We start from the raw sequence: 20,206 nt of genomic DNA on the forward strand, positions 1-20,206 counted from the left end.
AGTCCATCTCTGCTGCCCCGAGGGCTGAATCCATCCCTTGACTGAGCTCCCGGACGTCTGGCCTCTGTTTTTCACTGAAGCGAATCTAGCTGACGTGCCCCCTGCCCATGGCTCCCTAACTTGTTTCCCTGCCTCTGGCCTGGCCCAGCCTAATCCATCCCCTCTGCAGCCAGCACGCTCTTTGGGAAAGACGGAGCTTGATCCTGTCACTTCTTCGCTTCAAATCAGCCAGCAGTCCCCGCCGCCCCGGGATCATTTCTAAAATCCTCACCCTGGCTAGCTCTGTGTGGTCCCCAGGCTCGCTCACAAGTCGCATCCATCATCACTCCCTGCTCCTTCCAGCGACAGGAAATCTCTTTCAATCCCCTCAGTATAGGTTCCTCTCTTGCCCTTAAGCCTTCCCCATGCAAAGCACCCTCCACCTGGAATGCTCTCCTTCTCCGACCTGTTTTCACACGCCTGATGCCTGCTCACCCTTTATCTCAGCCTAGACACACTCCCTTTAGGAAACCTTACCCCCAGATTGGGTCCCCCCCTGAAGGACTGCACTTCCCCTAACAATCCTCACTGCAGGTGCTCGAGCTGGCCTGATTGTATTGTCTGGGCTGCTCATAAGCCACATGGGAGTAGGGTCTGTCTTGTTACCCTCATGGTTGCTAGACACATAGTAGACGGTCAGCAAATATACTGTTGAGTGAGTGAATGAGCAAAGGCATGCATACCAGGAATGGCAGCCTCGTCTGATTAAGTCTCAGGAGGTGAGGTGGGGAGGGGGACCCTCAGCCGCACTCACCATTACAGGTGCAGCGCACGTTCCGGTAGAAACGCGGACACACGAAGCTGATGCGAGCCGTGCTGTAGGTCATGAGGGCGTGGGAATCGAGCGACAGGCCCTGCTCGCAGTGCTGCTCCTGGCAGTCCAGCCCCGAGCAGTTCTTCTCCAGGATGGCCGCGATGCGCATGGCGTTCTCCAGGTGCCTCCTGGCGCTGGACAGCTTCTGGATGAGGTAGGCCGGCTTGTAGAACTCGCTGCTGTGCATCTCCACGGCAAACAGCATGTCCAGCTGGCCGGTGCCCGCCACGGGCTGGATGCTGATGATGTGCAGGCTGTCCTGCTTCTGGGTGAGCACTGCGTTCCGCAGGGCGCGCCGGAAGCCGTGCATGTGCAGCCCCACGAAGTCCTCGGGGGACACGTTCTCGAAGCGGATGGTGACGGTGTTCTGCAGCATCTCGTGCACCAGCTGCTCCACGTGCACGACCACGTCGATGGGCACCTGGAAGCGGCCGTCACTCACCGACACGTTCAGGACGTACTTGCCGCTGTCCAGGCCTCCCAGGGCGATGATTTTCCCGTCGTGACTGTTCACCTTGAACAGGCTCTTCTGCTCGGATTTCAGGGCAAACGTGAGCACGTCGTACATGTCTTGGTCTGTGGCGTGGATCTTCCCGATGACGCCGCCCGGGAAGTCGTCCTCCATGGTGACAATGAAGATCTCCAGAGGGATGGCCGTGGGCTTGTGGATACTTTCCTCAATGACCCGCACGCGGATGTAGGAGTGAGAAACCTGCTGGGGTTTGCCTGAGTCTTTCGCCTAAAGCAACCAGGAGGGAGAAAGGCAAGGAGCGAAGAAAAACAGTCAGAGTCATTAAAAAAACACACAAACAAACAACAAAAACACACAAACTCAGAAGACCTCTGCTCCTTTGAACACATTTCACTTCTTTCTCCATCCCCTGCCACTGGTCAGCAAAATGCTGAAGATGTGCATTTACTTAAGAGGAGCGATCTCTCACCTTTAGTTCCCACATGTCCGCTTTGTTATGGACACTAACATGTATCAACACAGTACATGCGGTGAGCAGGGAAGGAGGCTAGCGGGTGCTATGACAGTGGTTGGCAAACTCATTAGTAACTGAGCCAAATAGCAACAATACAACGATTGAAATTTCTTTTGAGAGCCAAATTTTTAAAACTTAAACTTTATAGGTAGGTATGTTGTTATTAACTTAATTAGGGTGCTCCTAAGCTGGCCTTTGCTAAAAATGTCCTCAATCTGATTGAGGCATGTGGCTCGCAAGCTGCAGTTTGCCGACCACTGTGCTATGAGATCCAACATACCCACAATAGGCTGGCCTTCTTTTACTTCTGGACAGAAGCCATAGGTGAACCTCATCAATTGTTTTTTTTTGTTTGTTTGTTTGTTTTTTAAATATTTTTATTTATTGATTTGAGAGAAAGAAAGGAAGGGAGAGGGAGAGGGAGAGAGGGAGATTTGTGGTCCCACTTATGTATGCATTCACTGGTTTATTCTTGTATGTTCCCTGACTGGGGAGCGAATCCACAACCTTGGCACATTGGGATGATGCTCTAACCACCTGACTACCCAGCCAGGGCAGAGGCAGACTTTCTGTTCTCTTTGGATTCTTTCCTTTTGATTGGACCAGATGGCACCCCTTTGCACACTTGAGAAGCAGCATGATTTAAGTGGGACTTGCACAATATTAAGGTTTAGAATAAAGAGTGGTGTATGGAAGGGAAAAATAGGGAGCCGAACTAAAGCCTTTTTTGTCTTCTTTCTTTATGTCAGTTGATGGAACAACCACTCTGACAATAGATCTTTCCTGAGCACCTGCCACATGCAACCTGGAGATAGTCTGAGCTGTGGGGCTTCAATGAAGGGAAGGTTCCCACAGGCGGGGTCCATAGGGCAGGTGTCTGAGGACTCAGGGCTGATATGAACCTTGCAAACTGGATAGAATCTGGGGAAGTGTGTCCTTGTAAGGGGAAGGCAGTGTAAAAGCAGAGGTTTGGGCATCCCACAGACTTAAGATCAAATCTTGGTCCTGCTGCTCATGCCTGGCTTTCAGTTACTTATCCTCTCTGAACTACAATGCTTGTATCTTTAATGTGAGTAAAATAGTAGTACTTACATCAGAGGATTCTTGCATTGTAAGGATTAAAAGACACTGCAGTTGCCAAGTGCTTAGCCACAGCCTGACCCACAGAAAGTATATGAGTTACTTTTATTACCCTCATCAGATGCTTTACGGAATGGAATTTGTGAACCAGAGATGTTGACATGGCAAATCCATGGAGAAAAGGACATGTTTAGCGAAGTAGGTTGAATTTGAAGTCACACTGTGGAGGGTCTTAAACGACAGTCATGAGTTTGGATTTTATAAGCCAGAGGTTACCCACTCAAATATCAGAGGCCAGAAAGATGACAGGAAGGCATGAAGCCGCTGGGTGTAAAGTGACAGACTAGGGCACTGCTGTGGCCTGAGGACTACAGAGCCATGTCCTCCTAAAGACCCTGAAATTCAGAATCTGAAAGCATCTGGGCCAGAATTGAACCTGCAGGCCACACATTTTCAGGGACTGGGAAGCCCAGATGGTTTAGTTTAGGGCGGGGATTGACACACCTTTTTTGTAAAGGGCAAGATAAGAAACAGTAGTTTAGGCTTTGGGGTTATATGACAGCTATGATTCCAGCAAGGAGGCAGTCACACAGCCTATGTAAACAAAGGGCCAGGCTGCGTTCCAATAAAACTTTATTTATTTATTTATTTATTTACTTATTTATTTTTAAATATATATTTTATTGATTTTTTTTTTTTTTTTTTTTTTTTACAGAGAGGAAGAGAGAGGGTTAGAGAGTTAGAAACATCGATGAGAATCATTGATCAGCTGCCTCTTGCACACCCCCTACTGGGGATGTGCCTGCAACCAAGGTACATGCCCGTGACCGGAATCGAACCCAGGACCTTTCAGTCCACAGGCCGATGCTCTATCCACTGAGCCAAACCGGGTTCAGCTCCAATAAAACTTTTATTGATACAAACAGGTGGAGGGCATGATGTGGTCTAGGGGCTATAGTGTGCTGACCGAAGAGGAATGACATAATCAAAGTGGAATGATTAATTTAGAAGGGGTATAGAGATGGATCTGAAAAGAACGCGGCTAAACATGGAGGAATCACCCACGAGGCTTCTGCAGTAGGATGAGGAGGGGGCCATCTAGAATAAAGTGGGTGGTGGGGAAGGGAATGTAACTGATGCGCACCGGGACCTTTGGAAGGCAGAAACACAGGACTTGGTCGGTGGTGTTTTAATGTGAGGGACCTGGAGGAGAACGCTTTTGAAGTCTAAGATCCGAATCTGCTCTCCGATAATGAGAGAAGGTAGGCAAAGAACCATACTCGCTTCTGTGAGAAGGCACAACCCTCTCCTTGTTCGTCAGCATCTGTACTGTGATATAAAACCACATAAATACGGTTGGAGGAATGCATGGCAACGGCAGAGTTCATTCACATGCCCAGAGCCCAAAGTCATTCATGTGGAAGGTTTCATGGAGCACAGTAAGCCATAACTCATCAAAAGAAATGATGTACACAATTAAATGCTGTACAAATACAAAAAAATTACTATGCTTATGATTGCCACCATTAACAATGACTTTAGGTTGCCCAGTTGTATATAAAAGTAGTCACTCAGCCCGGCCGGTGTGGCCCAGTGGTTGAGTGTCCAACCATGAAGCAAGTGGTCCCTGGTTCAATTCCCATCAGGGCATATGCCCTGGTTGTGGGCTCAATCCCCAGTAGGGGGCATGTAGGAGGCAGTCAGTCCATGTTTCTCTCTCATGGATGTTTCTATCTCTCTATCCCTTCTTCTCTCTCTAAAAATCAACAAAAACATATTTTTTTTAAAAAACAGTCACCCAGTTTCACTGATGGGGCCCACATCTTGTTCTGTCAAAATTCATACATAGGCACTTTTGGGAGCTCTGTCATTCCCTGCTTCTATCCACATGCTGCATGTCCTGGTTGTTTTTGTCTCTTTGTCCCATTTCACTGTACACATTGAGGGGGCAGGAATGTAGGGGGACCACTGCCATCTGAGCGCGTGATCGCCTCCTGTCTCTCTGAGAAACTTACTACCAAGCAGAGGTCTCTTCAAAGTAAGAGGCCATGACTTGGCTCCATCCTGTTAGGACCAAGCCTGGCAGCTTCCCCAAGTGGGGTGACATGGCAAACACCACTCAGTACAGAGCAGCAAGCCTGGACTTTGGAGGTCAATTAGAACCCCAGGGGTTTTCAGAATGCAGATTTAGCCCTGTGCCCGCTGCCTTGCACACGCTACAGGCATGTCCCTGCCGAACTACGACACGTCCCTTCCTTCCTGTTCAATTTCACACACAGGGGCCGCTTTTATTGGTGTGAAATTGAATTTGAGATTAAAAGGGGAACATGCCTGCATGGTAATGAATTACGTTGACGTGCTCCACAAAGGAAAACCACCCGATGGGCACGGGAACAGGCCCGGGAGAGAGGCAGCCGGGACGGGGCCGCGGGTGGGGGGTGCAGGGTGGGGGGTGCAGGGTGGGGGGTGCAGGGTGGGGAGGTGCGGGGCGCACCTGGACCCGCAGCAGGTACTCCGGAGACTCCGTGTGCCGGAAGACCACGGCCGACCGCAGCGTCCCATGCGGGTCCAACACGAACTCCTCCTCTTCATTTCCCGACAAAATCGAGAATGAGAAGGGAGGCCCGTTGTGGAAGGAGTCTCTGTCGGTCACCACCAGCTGCAAAATGCTGGTGCCTACTGGCTTATTTTCCTGAATAAGAAAGCACATTTGAAAAAAAAAAAAGGAGATGAAATTACACCGCTCTTCACATAAGAAGTCCTGTGACTACTGGCTGAGAGTGCTGTGCTGGGAGACGGGGTTTAGAGAAAGGGTTTCCTGGGACAGTATCTAATCTTCTGGAAACACGCTGGTGTCTGAAAGCATGGTGCTCTAGTCCTCGGCTGCCTCCTACCGCTGCCTCATGAGACAATGGGCTGCAGGCGAGAGCACAGGACTTCACCTTGAACGGGTCTATAGGTGCCAAAGATGCTACTGCCCCACCTCGCCCTGGGCTAGGCTGGGATGCGCTGAGGTCATGCACAGCTCTGCAAATACACGGTGCTCCCTGGCCTTTGTGATCACGTCAGCACTCCCCTCAGACCAAGAAGGCATCAACCTTCTGGGATGTGACATAATCACGTCACAACATGATTATGCCGAGGCCCAACGCCGTGACACAATGTCACAACGTGGGACTTTGGGGCGGGGGTTGGGGGGTGGGAAGGACCTCCTGGCAGCTTCCCAGTAAATACACAAACGCTTACGCCAGATGGAAAATGGGCTTCACACCCGACACCTCGGAATTCAAGTTTTGCTATGTTTCTTGAGGAAAGCGGGGGAATGGTGGTGGTGGAATATTTCTCAGCTTCATCAGGATATTTGGAAGCCCCGGAGTTACAATGCGAGCATTACTTTGGGGAACCTCTCTGCCTTTCCCCCAAAAATAGAAACACAAAGGATTCTTGTCATCCTTTCTTGGCTCAAAGGCTAGCCTCGTTTGGAAAAGGCCAAGTTCAATTCCTCTGTAGCTCAGGCCCCGGTTCCCTGTCCCGGGCTGTTTAGACTTCTGCATCACCGCAGCGAGGGCCTGCAGTCAGGCGCATTAGTTCAGGCCTCAGGCGATATCGGTTGGGGTGACGTGAGCTTGGGTTGCAGAGATGAAGACAATGATACCCAGCAGTCTGGAGGGGAGTCATGCACGGGGCTGGTACACTCATTTTATGTGCTGAATCAGTCTTATAGAAACCAGGTGTTGGAGTAAGAAAACTACCCCGGGTTGTAAAAAAAGGGAGAAACTCCTTTTGTAGGAGAATGAGAGAAGGGCCTCAGAGAACTCTTACTTTGCCCCTTGTGGTCTTTGGTCATTAGGACCGAGACATGGTCTCCGTCTGGAACCAGTCGTGGAACCCGCTCTGCCCAGCGTGGATTTCATGTTCCACACTGACAGCATACGCAGCACCACACAACAGAGAAGACTTATCGATTTGTTTGTTCCGCCTACCAAGGCCATTCCCCCATAGGAGAGACAGGGAGAGAGAGGGAGAGAGAGACACCCCCCTCCCCGGGTCGCCATCGGAGAGAGAAGGGTGAAATATAACAGGCCCCTCGCTGCAGCTATGAGGCAGGGTCACTGCTCACGGCTGAGGGTCTCGGTTCTTTCACTGCTGACTTCCTGTTGTGCATGTGGAACAGTCTGTCAAGCTGATGGATGTGTGTCATAAAACTGAATGGTGAGTAGGCAAAGCCCATTTTGTGTAGGGGCGAGCACACAGCGGCGGGTGAGGTAGAGAGAGAGCTCAGTGGCGACAGTCTCAGAGAAGAGCAGTCCGAGAGGAGGAGGACTGGAGGAAGGTGCAGACCTTGCGTGAAACTCCGTGGGAGCAGGAGAGAGACAAGAATGCACAGCTGCTGGAAAAAGCATCAGAGAGGAGAGGAAGACCCAAAGGCCAGCAGGTGAAGGGATCCGGTTTCTCTGACAAAGCGGTGGAGGACGAAGCAGCAAGCTGCTGGCTGTCTGCCTGCCTCTCGCCCGATTCCTAGCTCAGTGGTGCAGGGGAGCAGGCTATGGAGGGCCAGATGCAAGGTCTTGAATGTTATTCCAAAAGGGCCCCTCAAGATCTGGCTCCCTCTCATCTTACCTTCTACCCACAAAGCCCTGGGCCCCATGGGGGGTGATTCTGAGGCCAAACTGGATCAAGCAGAAGCTGGTTCTCTAGACTATCTGGGGTCCTCCCAAGGTATGTGTATCAGTCTGGTCTCTGCTAAGTCCTCCACACCGACTGTACTTCCCAGACTGGATTTCCTGAACCTCCCGAGGTCAGAAACACGGGGAAGTGGAGGTAGCTCGGGGCCCAGCACTGTGCTAATTAAGTATCTTTTGAATAAGAGAAAAACAGATGGGAAAGAGAGTCATTCTGATTATAGAATGCCAGAAGATACTCCATCTGATTTTAAAGAGCTGGTGGATGTGAAGTGCTGAACAAACTGCTTATGGAAGAGTGGTTTCAGTAAGTCGCGGCTCTATCCTGATGCCCAGTCTCCCTCTGACAGATGACCCCGTTAAGATCCATCTCCCTTCCCCGCCAGGATAGTACACAGTGGCTCCAAGGCAGCCTCTTCGGAAAGAAAACAGTTTTTGCCGAAGACAGGTCTGAGTTCTAATCCTGACTCTACCACGTAGCTGCATGACCTTGAGGGAGATACTTAACCCCTCTGATCCTTAGCTCCTTCACTGAAAAGTGGGGGCTGAGCCACCATCGCACTTCACGGGGTTATGGCGGGGATAGATGGTGTGTGGAAAGTCCCTGGCACTTGAAAGAACCCACTGGTGGTCACACTGATCAATGTTTGCGAACCAGTTGCAGTAGAAAATTCAGACTCGTTTGATACCAGCCCTGTGAGAGGGTCCGTTGATCTTAGGCAACAAACGGTAATAAACCTTGTCGGGAAATAGCACAGAAAGGACGCTGAGTGTGTCAAGACAAGTGTCCGGCAGGCCCCATTCACGAACCTGAATCACAGCGGTGTAGTTAGCAGGTGTGAAGACGGGGCCGTTGTCGTTCACGTCAGAGATGTCGATGTTGACGGTGGCCGTTGACGACATCACAGGAACGCCACTGTCCGCCGCCTGGACCAGCAGGGAGTACCCGGACACCTGTGGAAGCACAGAGCTGACAGTGAGGAAGCGCAGCGTCTCCTTCCTTCGGCACAAACTCAGAGGCGCTGCAGGCTCTGCTCAGCTTTGCTGAAGTTCAGCCATCTTCTCTTTGATACTAAACCAGGGTCTCTCAACCCTGGCACCACTGGGGCCAGGCAACTGTTGGGGGCTGACCCGCGCCTGCACAATGTCTAAGCAGCATCTCTGGTCTCGACCTACTATTGTAGAAGGCAGTAGCACCTCCTGCCCATTTGTGACAACTGGAAATTGACAGCCTCCAAACATATGGTGGGGGAGGGGAGCCATATGTTCTAGGAATGGGGGAAAACCATCCCTGCTTAGTTAGCATCGCAGCTCTTGGCCTTTGTTCAGATAAGACCGTTGTCAACACTAGGCTATCTCATCAGCTTTGATTCTTTGGGAGTTAGGGGTCTATATCAGCCAGAGAGGTCGTTCTGCTTGTTAGCATCACTACTAGAGCACCTTTTCCCCATATTTAGTTTCTCCTTGAGGATAGTATTTTTTGGCCAACAAAGATAATGTTTAGAAATGCAGTTCAACCTTGGACAGAGGAATTTTCTGCGTCATTCTTTTTGACCTATTGATAGATTCCTTCAGGGGATCCTTCTGCACCACAGGATCCCAGTGCTCATGATGCTTTTCTGCCCCTTTGCTGGAGGAAGGACCCACTTCAAACCATCCAGGAAGCTACACATTTGCTTTTCCTTAAAACATTCCTAAGTAAGAAACCACCAACATCTGTTGGCAGAAAATTCTTTCAACATTCTAACGCAAATACACAGCGCTGCATTTTAGCTCCTTCCTTTTCACTCTGGGCATTTCGAACAGAGAATCTTCCTACGATACTCACTGAGCCAGTGTCTGATTCCAGTGAAGGGATGGGTGTGGATGGGAGTGGGTGGGAGGGGAGCTGACTTAAACTAGCTTACCCGTTCCCGGTCCAATTTCTTCTTAACCTTCACAAGTCCCAAGACAGGATCCACAGCAAATTCATTGTCCCGATCGCCACTCACAATGGAAAAACCAATCTGTCCGTTGGGCTGGCTATCTGCATCTTCTGCTATTAGCTTGATGGGACACAAGCAAAACAAAGGGAAGGCATGACACAAAAGGTTTATTCTTAGGGTTCCAGGTCTGCACAAATGGGCCCATCTCTGTGGGTTTTCATAGGCGCTACCATCAGCAGGGACAGAGCATAACCCCAGGAAGAGATGATGGGGTTGGCTCAAGAAGGAAGCCATTATGGTTGGAGCTGCCATTTTATTTCTGTTAGTTTTTACTTGTCTACAGCCTGCTGCTAGGTAGGCCTGATTTTCCTCAGGTCCCGAGCTAGTAAGCATAAAGCCAGAGCTAACTGTTAGGGATACTCTTGTGATTCTTCTCCAATTCTCAACCTACGCATTTTCATGTTATGGAAGCAAAAAAAAATTCCCTCTCCTACCTGGCCAACATACTCCCCACTGCCTGCTGCTCATGTTGGTGTTGCTGGGATTTGTATGTGTGGAAACAGTTTTGTAATGTCCAGGAAGGAGAGAGGGCCTGGGAAGCCCGCCTCTGACGTGTAAAGAATGCACACCCACAGCCTGGTGCTGGGAGAGCCAGAGAGAAGGATGAGTGGGAGGGACCTGCTCAACCTAGGGATGATGAGCATGGTAAGGATGGCATTCATTGTTTCCAAAAATGTAACATGTAAGTCCAAGAGAGCCTGTGTTCTCGCAACACATGATTTGTTCTTATTGGTATTAGAAAAACATTCTTCTGAAAAGAACTCTCCTAAGACTGGCCTATTCATCTTAGACTTGCTCCAATCTCTCTCTCTCTCTCTCTCTCTCTCTCTCTCTCTCTCTCTCTCTCTCTCTCTCTCAGGGGCTGGGAGGAATTTTAGTCTCTCCTTAGCTACCTAATAACTTATCATCTAAGGTCACAAGCTAGCAGGAGCCATTATTATTATTACAACTTCATTCCATGGTGTGTCTTATTTTATCAAAAAACACATTCCTGGGAGGACAGTGATTACCAGTCACTTGCACCTTCGTATAAATGCATCATTCAAACCCTTTTTAACAGACACTCTGGAGAAGGAACAGTTGAAAGACTGGTGCCTCACTAGGGGTCTTGGGGTTCAAAGGACACTGACAGGAAAGTGTGAAGAGAATCCAAGACAGAATTGGCTCACTTTTTCACACTCTTGAGGATTATGAGCCCCAGACATCTGGGCCTCCCACTGGCACCTACCAAAATGACAGAGTCCCCAACCGAGGCGTCTTCACTGATGACAGCGCTGTAGACATCTTGGCTGAACTTGGGAGGATTGTCATTCACATCGGTGAGATTGATGTTGACGGTGGCCACGGCGCTGAGAGCTGGCGTGCCCCCGTCTTTAGCTTCCACCACCAGGTAAAACTTTTTGCATAATTCATAGTCCAGGACTTCAGAGACTAAAATACCCCCTTTGAAGAGAAATGGGAGCTTTAGACTTAATTGGGGGGAAAAAAAACAGTAGTATGCAGTTCCACAATCATGGAAATATTTATAACATCATCTCCAGCCAAGAATATTATCTATTCAGGAATTTGTTTATTGAATGCCCTTCTGAAAGCACCCAGAGTCTGATGAATGCTGTAAGTTAAAACAGAGCGACCACCCTAGCCGGTTTGGCTCAGTGGATAGAGCATCGGCCTGTGGACTGAAAGGTCCTAGGTTTGATTCTGGTCAAGGGCATATACGTTGGTTGCGGGCACATCCCCAGTTGGAGGTGTGCAAGAGGCAGCTGATCGATGTTTCTAACTCTCTTTCCCTCTCCCTTTCTCTCTGTGAAAATATATTTTTTAAAAAATAAAATATATTTAAACAACAACAACAACAAAAACAGAGCGACCCATCAGACACAATGTTGAAGGTGTCAAGTCTCTGCATGTCTCTGCAATAGTTCTTTTCTCAAGTAGCCGGAAAGCCTCTGGCATTAGTCACCCTCATACAACTAGGCAGTAGGGACAAGAACCACATCCCTGATAAGCGTCTCCCAATGACTCATCAGGTAGACCCGGGCTGACCGAGACTGAGCTGAAACCTGTGGGTGTGAGTGTATGACCTTAGCCCCGTCAGCAAGTAAATACTTCCAGAAAGCTGAAATCTCATTAAAAATAGCTCCAATGTTCCGGAGCTATTTTTCTTCAGCTTTCTGTGCTTATCTAAAATGAGGATGGCACAAAGAGGGCAAGGATCTCAGAAATGCCAAGGGATCGTGACACAGTGGAAAGGGAAACACCTGGGAATCAGTGGCCAAATGGTAAGTGAAAGCTCAGGGTCCACAACTACAGGATGGAGATCATGCCTGTGTCACAGATACATTTAAATTAAACAAACAGAACAGGTGACGGCAGCTTGCTGGGTGCCTCCCCTGGGAGAAGTTCCACGAGAGCTCTTTCCCTCCCATCCTAGCCCTTCCTGGTGAGGCAACTCAATCCTGCCTTCCTGCCATTAGGTCCTGATCATTGTACTGCCGGCATAGCAGCTCTCAAGGCCATTGACCCCTTTTCCCACCTGAAAAGCAACCAGCAGGACCAAGGTGAGTATGTCACATCCAACTTCTCTAGGAGCGAAGGCTGCCCTTCACTTAAAGCGAGAGACAGAAGTCATACCAATCACAGGAGTCCTTTTCTTTCCATGATTAAGTTTTCTTAGCAGTTATCACCCTTAGCGCCTCATGTCTCCTTATCCAGTGCCCAATGTAAACAGTACTTAACCATTTCCCCATGGTGTCCATATACAATATCATAATTAGACCAGCTAAGACGAACATATATTTAAATGAGGAAAAGCCCTATACCTTCTAATTTGAAGTAATGACCTTAATAAACAGAGTTACTGCTGGGAGAAGTCGCTAATGTAACTCTTCCGTCAATATTTGCACCTCTCTATAACTTAAGGTGCAATATTTGCACCTCTCTATAAGGTCTTCCTTCATTTTTTTTGCACCCTCCATAAGCAGGGGTCCTCAAACTTTTTAAAGTGGGGGCCAGATCACGGTCCCTCAGAGAGCTGGAGGGCCGGACTATATGAACTACTAATTCCTACTGTAACACCTCGGCTGCGCTCACTGCCCAAAAAACCTGGCGGGCCGGATCAGACTCCTCTGCGGGCCGAATGTGGCCCGCGGGCCGTAGTTTGAAGACCCCTGCTCCATAGCATAGCAGAGTAATTGAGATGTTAAGCAGGAATTCCAAAGTCAGGAAGATCTGAGTTCAAATCCTGAATCCTCTACTTATGGTAGACCCTGGGGAAATTATTTCACCTCTCTGAAGCTTTTTTTCCTTATATGGAAACCGTGAGAAATGACTAATGATGTAATAGGAATTTGGTGCATCTGCTTTGTTAGTGAGTGTTGCTAATTATGATAGCTTCTAGTTTATATTTACTGGACTATATAAATTGCTAACTTGCTCACCAAGTGCATGTAGTCCTTGAGTAATGAGGGAATTATGTCCAGTGGCCAGGAAGACTCACCTTTCTTATTTGCAAAATGGGACTATTTTGAAAATATTAATACAAACACTGTATGAAAATGTTTGTATTAATATTAATATTTTCATACAGTGTTTGAAAGGATGAATATGTTTACTCTTCAAAGAACATCTAAGCTTATGTTGTAAAATGCCACCTTTATTTACCCAAATTACCCCTAATAGTTTTAACTCTTTGATGCAAAAGCCCTGGGGGTTCCTCTTGTTTCTTCCTGGGCACCTTTCCCCTAGATCAGCGGTCGCCAACCAGTGGTGCCTGGAGCACTGGTGGTTTGTGAGGTCCGAAAGGTTGGCGACCACTGCCCTAGATGATGCCACATCTTCCCCAGGGTTTCAAAAGCCTGTGGTGAGACATGACCATGTTGTGAACAGGATCCAGATATGGTCCCAGTTCCAGCTGCCTGGGGTGCTGGTGGGAGGACCTGCAGGTCACTCATCCATGTCTGCCGTGGCAGGTGACCGGAGAGTGGCAGCCTGGATGGTGGTGAGTTGACGCAAATCTCCAGAAGCACTTCCAAAACTCATGATCCCGGTTAGAGAACCAAGAAACAAACAGCAAAGAGAGAAATAAACGAAACCTGTGCTTGTTGTGCAAAGAATACTTCCTCTCCTCAGCTAGGAAGCACATCACTGCTCCCAACCTTCTGCGGGAAATCCTGGAGACAGCCCGGGGGTCAAGTATCCGCCAAGAGAGCCCGCAGCAGGGGCTTCCAATTGAGGGGGGCATCCTTAGAAGCAGGGTACCAGAGGGCACTCTGGGATCGGCCAGCAGGCCCTGCTATGAGAAGTCTTATTTCTGCTGCCAAGGAAGTGGCAGGAGAAAGAGCCCACCGAGGAAAGCGGTTAGGGGGTTGGAGTGGAAGCAGGACAGAATGGAACCCTGAATTCTAAACAGGCTGCTGTGTACCCACCTGTCCTTGGGTTGATCCTGAATTTCCCTTGCTCATTCCCAGACCGAATGAGGTACGTGATCTCAGCATTGGTGCCGATGTCTTTGCTGGTGGCGAAAACCGTAAGGACCTGGGTACCCGGGGAGGTGTCTTCGGGCACTGTCACCAGGTAGTCCCTCCTTTCGAACACAGGGGGGTTGTCGTTGATGTCCAGGACGGTGATGGTGACGGTGGCGAGGGAGGACAGGGCCTGCCCGGGGCTCTGGTCCGTGGCCCGCACGCTGATGTTGTAGGAGGGCTGCTGCTCTCGGTCCAGCGGCTGCTCCAGGATGATGATGCCGGACGATGCGTCGATGGAGAAGAACCCACCGGCCGAGTCTGCCAGGGAGTACACAACCTCCCTGTTGATGCCTGCGGGAGACGACACAGCGTGAGTGCAAGGAAATGCAGCTGATGCTGGGCTTGAGAATACCGTGGCCGTGCTGACTCTGAAGGACCACGCAAAGAAAAACAGCAACTGTAGACTAGAAACCCACAGATTTGCTCCTACAAAGATGTCAGCGTCAGTTTGTAAATATATACGTAAGTAGATTAAATAGTAAAGAAATAAATACTGGCAACAAATATCAGAAATAGTTGGATATTCCTCATCTATTGAAGGAAAATATCTAAGATGCCAATAAATACACGTGTGAAAAGATGTGCCACAGAAAGAGAAGTGCTAATCAATTAATTAATCGCTTCAACAAATGTTTTCCGAGAGCCTATCAGGCACTGTTTATTCTAGTGCCACAGAAAGAGAAATACAAAATTAATCACTTCAATACATGTTTGCCTAGAATCTACCAGGCACTATTTATTCTAGATGTCAGCGATTCCAGAAATGGGCAAAAGCCAAACATTTGCTGTGGAAATTTTTACATCCCAGTGGAAGTAAATAAGAGACTGACAACAAAGAAAAATAAATGGCATGTTTGGGAGTAGAAAGGGAGAAAAATAAAGCCATAAGGGGGCACAGGAGGCCTGGGGGAGAGAGAGTATGTGGGAGGTGGAGGGAAGGGTGGTAATTTTAAACACGGTGGTCAGGGAAGGCCTTGACATTTGAGTAAAAAGCCCCTAGGAGAGGAGGGAGTGAGCAGTGCAGTGTCTGCAGAACCCTCCGGGCAGAGGAACAGGCAGTGTGGTGGTGCTGAGGTGGAAGCCCATCTGGGTGTTGGAACAACTCGGAGAAGACAGTGTGACTGGAGCCAAGAAGAGAGAAACAAAGATGAGATCAGGGATCAGATCCTGTGGGTGGGGCGGTCAGGTAGGAAGCCATTGGAGGGCTGGGGAGTCATGTGATGTGCCTTAGATTTTAACAGGGTCACTCATGATTGAAGAGCAGTTAAGAGAGGCAGGGAGACCAGCTGGAGGCTCCCGCAGGAATACAGGTGTGTGCTGTGGCAGCCTGAACAAAGTGGTGGTGAAAGGGATGAGAAGTGAGAAGGGGTCTGGTTCCAGATCTACTCTGAGCCTGTAGGTGGTGAAGATACTGTTGTAATTAATGAGTTATTAATAACAGGGAAGGAAGAAAGGGAAGGCCAGACACTATAAGCATGTTCCCAGCATTATAAACTGTTGAACAAAAATAGAGGCAAAGAAGCATCGGATAGACTATAAAACTACAGCAGGAAGGTAGGGGAGGGTTGGGGGTGTGTGTGAGATCAACTGAAGGACTTGTATGCATGCATATAAGCACAATCAACAGATGCAAGACACTTGGGCAGGGGGGTGAGGGCAAGTGTTGGGGAGTAGTGGAGGCTGGTAAAAGGTTAATGGGGGGGAAAAAAGGGAGACATATGTACTACTATTTGTAATACCTGAAACAATAAAATTAAATTAAAAAAAGAAAGAAACAAAAAAACACCACACACACACACACACACACACACACACACACACACTGGAGGAAGGATCTAATAAAGGGAAGATAGACACATGCCCAGTAATGGAGGGGTGACATAGGGAAGGTACTTTCCTGTCATTCACACCTGGGGACAGAGATGATTTGTCACAATGGGCATGGCCACTGCAAGGGTGTGAACATTTGGGAATTCATACTCTCCTAAACAAAGGAATTAGTTTAATTGTGGCGCTGGGCCCTTGGCTTGTGGAGCTCTTCTGCTCCCACTCTCTTGCTTTGGCCCCTGTGGCCCTGAGCCGTGAGGACCCCCCACATAATGGACTATGGGCAGCAGCGGGAAACACAAGCTAAGCCTGCCCGATGCAATAATTGGACTATACAGAAATGGAAAGGAAACTCAGGACACTGGCTCTGGTTTTAGCTCTGCTGAAACCCCAGCTACATTTCTTCCATATCTAAACTAAGGGAAATGGGACTTTGGAAACTCAGGGGCGTGGTTCCACAGAAATAAAGCTTTCTACTATTATAGCATTGTCCTGTGGGGCCCCTGGCAATGCTTATTCCAGCGATATCCCAAGAAGCCCACACCCATACACAACAGGGGAAGACGAGGCACCCTCCTCTCCCTCAACAGTGAGATATGACTGTTTTCTGATGGTGGCGCTGGCAAGCTAAGGGATGCGGGAGAAAAAAAAGATTCCAGAATGACTCTTAGGTTTTGGCCTGAGCAAATGAAAAGAGAGTTACCATCAGTCTGGATGGAGAGGATGAAAGAGGATGAGGATTTGGATGGATCTGGAACCGCATTTTGGACAAATTAAATTTGGGATGGGCATTTCATATTTAACTAGAGATTCAAGTAGGAAGTTAGTGCAGGGGGCTGGAGATAGACAGGTTCAAGCTGGCGCTATAAGTTGGAGGGTCTTCAGCATTCAGATGGCCCACTGAGCCAGGAGAATGGATGAGGTCATCAGGGAATGTAAAGGAAACCTAATGGCCAGTGAGCCCGGGGCGCCCCATCGAAGAAGGGGGGGAGATCTAGTCAGAGGGTGATCTCCAGCTCTATGATGTAAACAAATGCACTTAGTTGCCAAAATACAATTTTATCTCAATACTAGAGGCCTGATGCATGAAATTTGTGCAAGTGTAGGCCTTCCTTGTCCTGACTGCGGACACTGGCTTCCCTCTGGCACCCAAGACCCAGGCTTCCCTCCAGCCAGGGCTTCGTCTGGAAGGATGTCCAGAATGATGTCCTGAATGACGTCCAGTCTAATTGGCATATTACCCTTTTATTAGTATAGATATACAAAAGCTGAAACATATCAACCAGGAAATATCCATCAACAACCAGCAAGTTAGTGACTGATGAGTGGGTTGACTTCTGGTTCTGAAAACCGGTTTAGCTGCTTTCATCCGAGGATCTCCTCACTGCAAAAAGGTTTATAAACCTCAAATTCACCAGTCGTTAAGATTTATAAGAATAAAATTTTAAAAGCTGTGTAGGCTGAAAAAGCACCACTTTGTTCCTAAGTGCTCCTAATGAGGACAGTCAGCAGTCACGACTTCCGTTATGACAACATCTGAAAGTGTCTTTTGTGAATCAGAATAGAAGCACTTAGAGGGCCTGAGCCAGTGCTGTTTTCTATGGTAACACCTCACCACGGGGACAGACATTTGGCAGTAACTCCTCCACTGTACAATTTCCCTTAAGCCAAAATTCCCAGCAAACCAATAAAATAATATATCTAGAGGGGATGACATAAATTGCATTATGTGGCTTTAACCAAAAGGTCAACACTAAGAGCTTGTTCTTGGTTCCATTCCAGAGAGTCCATTTTTTTCTAAAGTTTCATCATTTACTTTAATTTATTTCTCAAAACAACCACCGTATAATATATAAACATCAACCTCTGTTTTTATTGGTGGTGAGATTAAAAAAAAAAAAAAAAGGCTTTTCCCTTCTCTTGCTGCCTCTAGAAATCAGAACTGAGAGCAGAGGTTTTTGGGATGGTTTTGGGCTATTTTTAGAGTGTCTGGAAGATTTACTTTTTCAGCATAAATTGCTAGGGGAAATGCACAGAGGGTTGTGGAGGTGAGCAAGCTTGCACCTGAAAAACAGCAATACTGCCTGGGTGTCACAGGACACCCCTCAAAGTCCCAAGAATGAATTTATGGCAACATCTGAGCAATGGACATAAACGCATCACACAGTTTTCAGGTTTTTAAATCACACACATTCCCTGTGGATTTGACTTGCACCCCCAACTCATGGAAGACCATGCTTTCCCAGCAGTAAGATGGGGCAGGAGATTCACACAGGGGCCTTCCTCTGAGCACTTGCTGACAAAGTGCATTCCCTTGATGCCTAAACCAAGGCATATGGGTTTGCCTGGCGCCACTAGCATTTTTAGGTGAGCACCGGGCCCAAAGTTCCATTTTCCCAAAGCTCCCTGCTCAATCCCTTTAAGAAGGTAAGTTCTGCTCTTGGACACACTTCCTCTTCAGGCCTGAAGATAATTTAGGAAGCAGGCCCTTTTGGGTTCCCTGCGCTGGGAGCAGCTGAGTTGGGAGAGACAGGGGCTGGATTTGCATGGTGCTGCTCCCTGTGGCAGCAAGGCCTGAAGGGAAGGTGCTTTTTTAAACAGCTGCCTGTGTCCCCTTCACTGGGACAGATAGCTGAAATCTCAAACATATCTCCCATGTTCCCGGCCTTCAGCTTTCTCGTTAGCCCCATTTCAATCCTCCATTCAGATCCCCAAGCAGGAGATGCTGTGTTCTCCTGTGTCTGCTCAGCAGGCCAGCCCTGATGCTGGGGCACTGTGCTTACAAGGCTGACATTAATCAGCCACACAAAGACCATGGCTCCCCGCCGGGCAGATCCTGTGCATTTAAAGTCGATGACAGGATTTTTCTGCTTTACCACGCAGAAAAACCATCCCCTCCCCCCCAAGTTGCTGACCTAAACTCCCCCCCACCTCCCCATACGTTTTGCTTTTGACACTATCTTGGGCATTCACACCAGGAGGAACTGGGTGATTTATTGGTTACCTCTCCTTTCTGTTACCAATCAGACTGATACGGAAGGAAGACCACAAAAGGTGGGAGGTGTTTGTGTGTGGGGGATCCCAAACCAATGAACCCGCTAATGGCATCACTTACGATTTGGTGGCTCACAAGGAAAGAGCAGGATCTATATTTTTGAAACATATGAACTCCAATCGAGACACAATTGTGATGGCTTTTAATGATTTCTAGAAATAAAGTCAGACGTGTAAATGCCAATTTGGAGGCTGCACTTTTGGTGCAGCACTTTCTGGGCTGCGGTTCCAGGCAATGGGTGCTGTCCTTGTTAAATGAATGCAGGTCATGTCACTAAAGCAGAGACTTCCTATCCAAAGGCGTTTGATAAATGCCACCCTTCAAATCACCATCCCTCTGCTACATACATACCCAGCAGAAAGATGAACCCGAGCAGAAGACTCGCTCACTAATTGGTCCGATGCTCTTACCACATGTCACCATGTGTTACATCGAGGTCTAACATTAATCCATCATTTTGCATCTGTGTTTTTAAGTATGTAATTCTGTTCTCCACTTTGGGCCTAATTTAATGAGGACGGAGCTACTTAGCTTCTTAAAATGCTGAAATGCCAGGCTACCAAGAGAAGTATGACTTTCATTGCAAGTGAAGTTTCTGCGCGTTAGCTGTGGCAAATGGAGCAGGCCTTCAGAGGATTAACATCAAGTAAAAGGAGAGGGATTAAAATCCCTATTTGCTCAAAGAAAGTAATAGGTAGTGGCATTCTATAGCGTGAGGCTGGAGGACAAAAATAGCACATAAAAATTCCTAGTAGGAAAGGCTGTGAAATCCTGGAGTGGATTGCCAAGGGCACGTATATTCCTTCCCTTGAAAGGTTTCCAAACGGAGGTGAAGTTCCTCTCAACTTGGCCACATGGGAAGATGGGTGTTTTGGCACATGGGACGGCCAATGTGATTCAGTCCTGGAAGACAGGAGACCTTGCTGCTAGCCCATGATCTGCCGAAACTACACAAGAAAATCTGGACAAGTCACTTCAGTTCACTGGGTCTCAGTTCTCTTCATTTTTAAAATGACAGAACCGAGGTCAGGTGATGTCTAAGACAGTGGTCGGCAAACTGCAGCTCTTGAGCCACATGCAGCTTAGGAGCCGCAGTTTGCCGCTCTGTTGCCTAACTAGTTTGCCGACTACTGCGTAAGGCAATACCCTTACCCAGAAGTTTTGACTGCAGGTTAAAGACAGTAGTACATTATTAAAATGTTTCGTTTTTTT

At 48.2% G+C, this 20,206-nt stretch overlaps 1 protein-coding gene across 6 annotated transcripts in view; it reads right to left on the minus strand.

Annotated features, from left to right (window-relative positions):
• Positions 1-20,206, minus strand: part of FAT3 (FAT atypical cadherin 3) — a 644,128-nt gene that overhangs the window by 48,410 nt on the left and 575,512 nt on the right. For all 6 annotated transcript variants that reach the window (XM_084895365.1, XM_084895366.1, XM_084895364.1 and 3 more), the window contains 6 exons: positions 14,014-14,403; positions 10,815-11,029; positions 9,509-9,646; positions 8,412-8,555; positions 5,414-5,611; positions 794-1,592 (listed from right to left, as the gene is read on the minus strand). In XM_084895365.1, the coding sequence (XP_084751491.1) occupies positions 794-1,592; positions 5,414-5,611; positions 8,412-8,555; positions 9,509-9,646; positions 10,815-11,029; positions 14,014-14,403 (1,884 nt within the window). The remainder of the gene's footprint in view (positions 1-793; positions 1,593-5,413; positions 5,612-8,411; positions 8,556-9,508; positions 9,647-10,814; positions 11,030-14,013; positions 14,404-20,206) is intronic.

This window comes from Pipistrellus hanaki, assembly GCF_964339955.1.
Source record: "Pipistrellus hanaki genome assembly, chromosome: 9".
Lineage (NCBI taxonomy): Eukaryota > Metazoa > Chordata > Mammalia > Chiroptera > Vespertilionidae > Pipistrellus > Pipistrellus hanaki.